Consider the following 6391-nt stretch of genomic DNA (forward strand, 5'->3'; position numbering starts at 1 on the left):
ATATTTGTTGGTGTCACTATTGGCTACGACACACCATTTTTAGCTAGCCATCATTTTGTCTTTCTTTCTCCTTTTCTTTCTCATCATTTCCACCACGATACCCATTCCTTCCACTATCATTTCAAAAACTTAGAAAATGGTAAATCTTCATTTCTTTCTTCATTTAGATCTTCACAGTACATTGTTTAGAGACTAGAGTTTTATTATTGGGCATTGGATTTTGTAATGGGCTTTGAAGATATTAGGCTTACATGATTGTTGATTTGGGTTACTAATTTGTGTGATTTGAGATTTTATATTTATTGGGCATTAATTTGGGCTTGAATGATTTGATATTGTTGTTGGGTCTACTTGAAATTATTTGATTTTAATTGATTGGGCTTATTTGAGTTGGTGTTTTGGCATTGCACTGAGGATGGGAAGAGGCAAATTTGGGGCACAGTGTTTTAGTTGGAGTAGTTAAAGCAGGGCATGCATAAAAGTAGATTGGAGTGGACAGGATGGGAGACTTCTTGTCTATATTTTCGATTTAATTTTTTATTTTTTATTTTTGTAAAGAAGAAGAGGATGGCTCTGGATTTCTTGGGTCTCTCTGTTATTTTTTGAGTTTTTGTATGTAATGAGGTTAAGAGATTTTGGCTTGGTATTTTTAGCTTTGTTTGGGAAGCTATGGAGAGATTTTTTTTTTTCAACAAATATTTTTTTTTTCTTTTTCACCTTTTTAAAAAATAACAAATCAATTAAAATATATATTAAAACTAAAATCTATGCTTCTAATAAAACTAAAATATTGTATTTTGGGAAATTGATATCACTCTTTTTATATACAAATTTCAATTATTCTTTTAATAATAAAATTCAAACCCTTTTTTATACAATGATTCAAAGAATTGAAATAATTTCTTTTAAAAGCTTCATTTTATTTTATTTTATTTTTTCATAAAATTATAAAAATCATTTTTTATAAAAAAAAATGATCAAGATATATTTGGTAGATAAATGTAATTGGAATAGAATTATTTTGTAAATAAAATTGAGAAAATACTTTTTTTTTTTTCAAATAAAGGATAAACAAAATTTTGTTTTTAGATAAACTTGTGAAATTGTCTTTAAAAGGCAAAAATTATTTTTTTAATTGAAGTTGTAAATAAAAGTCCCTATTTAGTAAAAGTTAAGAAAAATTCTCTTTTTTTTTAGATAAGGTTTTTTTTTTTTTAAACAAAATTCATTTTATAAATAAAATTGGATAAACTCTTGTTTTATGTTTTTTTTTTTTTTTATAAATTCCAAATTTTGGAAGATAAGTAATATATTTGAAATCTCATTTTATAAAATCAAGGATAATATTTCTTTTAAATTCTAATAAAATTAAATAAACCTTTTTTTAAACTCAAACAAAGATAAAGTTTGTTTTTTTTCAATAATTTTTTTTATAAGATCAAACAATAAATAAATTTTGGTAAATAAAAAGGGGATTGTAACATTTTTGTAATAATTTTGTAAAAATTCATTTTCCTATTAATAATCTTTTTTTTTTTGTATTAATAAAATTGGATTGAATTTTGATGTTCTTTTGTAAATAAAATTGTAAAAGTCTTGTTTATTTAATTGAAATATCTTTTGTAGATAAAGTTATAAAAAGTATCTTTTTCTAAATAACTTGTATTAAAATAATAGTTAAAGTGAAATACTTTGTAAATAAAGTTGTCAAAATTCATTCTTTTTCTGACGAAAAGTAAATAAAAATCATTTTCTTGTAAATAAAATTGTTTTTAATAAATCGTTTAACAACAATGAGTGAAAAAACTTTCTTGAAAGTAGAAATTGCATACAAATTAAACCAAATCAAATTATTTGTTGTTCATAAATTGAAACATTTTTCTACAAATTGAAATCATTAACTCAACCTTTTTTTTAATGCAAATAAATTATTTCAAATTTTCTTAAAATTGCGTCATGATATTTGAAATAATAAAATCTTTTTTAATTAACTTAATATATTGATTCATATTTTTCTCTTTTTATTTATTTTGTTTATTATTGTAATTTTATTTTTACCATGATTTGTACATATTTATTTGTGTTATTATTTTTTATGTATCCATGATTAATTAATTAATTAATTGTCACAATTTCTTTCATTTGTTTAATATAGATTGTATGTATACAAATTTTGAGGGGTGGTACGACTCACCACTATACATTCCCGATAGGTAACCTGATCCTCAAATTCAGACTCGATTTTCACAGACTTGTCCTTTTTTTCAGGAGTTATACTTAGGGTTTTTATTTCTTATTTTGTTTTTCCTTTTTAAAAATAAAACTAAAATAAGCAGTGACTCCAAATCTTTTTTTTAAAATCAATTTTTACAAATAAAAAGCGAGTCACCATTTCAAGTGGGTACGCACACAAAAAATGTGGGTCCATAGATAGATTGGGAAATTTAGGAGAATTATATATTTATATGCATGATATTTCAATGACACTTGTATAAAGCACTATATTTATATATATAAAAAATAGTTCCAATCCTACAAACTGCCCTGCTATAATTAGTTACCTTCAGGTGTCAACATTGATCTCTTCCATGCCTCTTTCTTTCAAAGTGTCCCCTCTATAAGCTCAATAATGGAGCTTTTTGCAAATGTTATAGATTAGAGTGTCATTATTTTATAAGTAGTGTTATTTTATCATTTATCAGATTTTTGTTTTCCAATGTTATATGAGTTTTGACTAGTTTTCATCTCATCGATAACTTTTTCCACTTTTTCACCCAATATTTCCCAATATTCTCATAAATTCAAATTAATAATATTTTCATATTTTTTAGCATTTTAATCCTTGGGAGGGATAAGATAGTAAACACTTATTCAATATTTTTCCTCTTAAGCTGTCATATTTAGGCTTCAAGCAAACCAACAATTGAAAACAATTTGTCCTTTCCTTTCTTATAGCCTTTGTTATAGGATCTCAAGTATGATGTTCTTTGATATAAGGATACATTTCATTCATTCCTAGTAGAAGTTTGATTTGGCAAAGCTCATGGACCTTCAGCTATTTTGAAAAAAAGGAAGTTAAGCAATCTTATGGTTCATAGAATTAAAAATCTAAACAACACTTTGATCACTTAAAAATCATTAATTCATCATATTGGAGATCACCACCTTTGGAAGGCACCATCATCATCAACTTCTCAATAGGAGAAAGATCCTCAGAAGAGAATAATCTCTATAATTGAAGACCACATGCACTACGTACAGCCATCTCAGAAAAACTATTCCAAACCAGCTAAGGTAATACACATGCTCAGTTTCATAACCAAAGTCACTGCATGCACTAATTTTGCAGTATTGCCCAACAAACTTTCGGAAACAGAATGCCAGTGTTTTGTGGAAAAAGCACCTATTGTAATAGACCAATAACCACTTGAAGTGTTCATATAGATTATTGGCAATGAATTTTAATACTAGTGAAGCTCGGTTTCATGCATGGATTTGGGCATCATTGACCATTAAATAGGCTATTTTTTCATCAACATTAGAACCTCTACTGCCTTCGCTGTTTGGCACTTTGTCATTTGTCATAATCCTTCCCAAATAGCAACTCAATTGGCCACAAAAGTAATCTTTCTTTCTTTCTTTCTTTCTTTTTTTTGGTCTTTAAAATTTTAACTCTACATCATATTCATCAAACTAGTTGCCATATCAAGGGTCACAGTTGGTGGTTGGGGTTTAACCTTAAAGCTAAAATCACAGTTATCCATTGTGATTTTGATTAAAAAAAAAAGAAGTAAAAATAACATATTGATATTAAGGGCCTATTCGGTAACTGTCGGTAACTGCTTTTGAGAATAATTTTCTATTCTCTACAAAAAAAAAAAAAAAAAAAAAGAGGGAGAAAACCCGTTTGATAATTAAAACTTATTTTCTGAGGACTGATTTAAAAAATAATTATACGAACACGTAATATGATTAAAAATAAAACACTAGACATAAAAATTATTTTTAAAATATATTCAAAAATATTAAAAACAGGTTACAAATATTTTAGATTTCCAAATATTTTTTTTTTCTACAAAACAAATTTTATCATTATTTTTCAAAATTGTTTTAAAAAACAATTGTCAAATAAATCCTAATATGCTAGAAAAGTTGTAATATGATGAATATTTTAAACAGGGATCTAAATTTAAAATTTTCTTTTCAAAAAACGCTCCTAGCTTCTCATAGGGGGAATAATACTTAGAATTTCTGCATTGTGAAGTGTAACATTCATCAATTCTATAGATTCAACGCCAGATTGTCAGTAATGCAATATGCATCCTCTCAGTCAGGTTGGGCATGATTCTCTGCCACTTTTTCCTCCATTGCATCAGAATTAATGTTTATCCAATCTAATTAGAATGTTCTGATTTTACCACATAGTTCTCAATAGATATTGTGACGAACTTCTTACAAGGGAGCCCAAAGGAGTTTTATCACTCTAAAGCACTTCATACGAAATTTTATGGTGCAGAATGCTTTATTTCAAAGGATTCTTCAGGTGAAGTTGACATATATACTACACATACTGCCAAGGGAAAAAGAAAGGATAAATGGAGAGGAAGAATATTTCAAAAGGCAGTAATCACATATATATTTAATGACTGGAGCCAATCAACATGGTGAGCCCAGAAGTAATAGCCATAGCCATCCAGCCTCCAACTAGAACCCTGGCGCAAGACCACCCCACAGGAGTCCTCCCCAGAATTGCCCCTACCCCTCCAAATACCAAAAATGCCAAGCTCGACACAGCAACCACCACCCCAAGCCTCACCTTATGATCCCTTGTGATTGCAGCCGCCACTACTGGAACCATTGCCCCCACCACAAAGGTCAAGGCAGATGCTATAGCAACCTGAAAAGGATTTGGCAGCTCCAAATTCTTACTATCTTCTCTGCTGTTTCTTCTCATTTGAGTTGCGTCTATATCTAACTGGGTGTATATAGAGACAAACTCTCCTATTGCCACACTACAAGACCCGGCAACTAACCCTGCAAACCCAGCAAGAGCCATGGCCATGACATCTCTCTTGAGAACTCCAACACCCATCATCAGTGAAGCAACCGAGACCAACCCGTTGTTAGCCCCCAATAGAGCAGCCCGAAGCCATTGTCCCCTGTTAGAGGAGTGGAAATGCTGAGCTTTAGGATCTTGGGGTTGTCCATGGGGCACTAAGTTATCCTCATGAACCGAAATTTCAACGTTTTTACATGCAGGATTAAGGGCTGCCATAAAGGATGAATGTAAAGGGTAACTATCACAAAGAGACTAAAAATAGGATGATTGCTCGTGGTCTTTAGTAGTCTTCATGGAGGGTATTTATAGGGAATCTCCAGTTGCTATTGCTAGTGGCACTGCAGGTGGCAGAAAAGGAGAAGATAGTGAGGAAGACACATGCTTCTCAAGGTACTGTTTTAAATTAATTTTAGCAGATAGTGTAGTTGTTTATGAAATGTAAGAAAGTCTTATTTCTTCTAAGTGGATTATTCAAAGGAGACAAAATGACATGCTTTATACCTTTTTACAAAGATGGTGATCATTTTCTCACCATTTCTTTAATCTTCTGGCTTGAATTTTCATACATATAAAAATATCAGTGCTTTAAAGCTGTTAAGTAACATCCTGGAGAGAACATTTTAAAGATCAAAGCATTTTCCTTGAAGGAAAAAGCATTTTTGACAATGAGTATAAATCTAGATTTCTATCCATGAAGAAACCCAACAAAGAAATGATCAAGACTAAAATCAATTTCCTGCCCATATTTACAAATTCTTCAAATGTTGGAATATGAATGGCTGATTCTTGGACTAACCACTCATGCATGAAATAGACATTTAATTAATTCCATGAATCAAAAGAAGCCTTAATTAGTATTTACACCTTCAAAAGTTTAATTTAAATGTTTTGCTAACATTTATGAAGGGGTATATATTCATTTACTAAGTCTCAATGACAGCCAACACTATGTGAATGTACATTTCATGAAAATAATATTTTAACGAAATGCTATATATATAAAAGAAGTTATCCTTATCAAATGTCCCTAACACATATTTGATAATTCTGAGAGTTCTCTCTCTCTCTCTCTCTGTTCCTCTATATATATATATATGTTTGCATTTTTGTGGACTTATGTGCACCTCTTAAACCATTTTTCAGTCAATCTATCAAACATCTAACGAGCTCCGTGATTTAGTAAATTTGTTGAGTTGAGGAATCTTGTTTCTTGGGTAACTTAAATGGATGGATTGCTGAATAGGAGAGCACTTGAGCGGAAAATGAGGCAGCTGAAAGCTATAGATGTAGTGTAGGTGCATTGCACAAGCCGGTGGTTAATATAAAAATGAA

At 29.9% G+C, this 6391-nt stretch overlaps 1 protein-coding gene across 1 annotated transcript; it reads right to left on the minus strand.

Moving 5' to 3' along the window:
* Positions 1–4468: 4468 nt before the first annotated feature.
* LOC117927257 (vacuolar iron transporter homolog 4-like) lies at positions 4469–5298 on the minus strand. The gene has a single exon (XM_034846708.1). It carries the CDS (start codon positions 5273–5275, stop codon positions 4640–4642), a length of 636 nt encoding a protein of 211 aa, XP_034702599.1. The 5' UTR covers positions 5276–5298; the 3' UTR covers positions 4469–4639.
* Between the last annotated feature and the right edge of the window lie 1093 nt (positions 5299–6391).

Source organism: Vitis riparia, chromosome 12, assembly GCF_004353265.1.
Source record: "Vitis riparia cultivar Riparia Gloire de Montpellier isolate 1030 chromosome 12, EGFV_Vit.rip_1.0, whole genome shotgun sequence".
Lineage (NCBI taxonomy): Eukaryota > Viridiplantae > Streptophyta > Magnoliopsida > Vitales > Vitaceae > Vitis > Vitis riparia.

Excerpts from the sequence above, each read along its gene's own strand:
- LOC117927257 (XM_034846708.1), bottom strand. The coding sequence starts at position 5,275 with ATGGCAGCCCTTAATCCTGCATGTAAAAACGTTGAAATTTCGGTTCAT.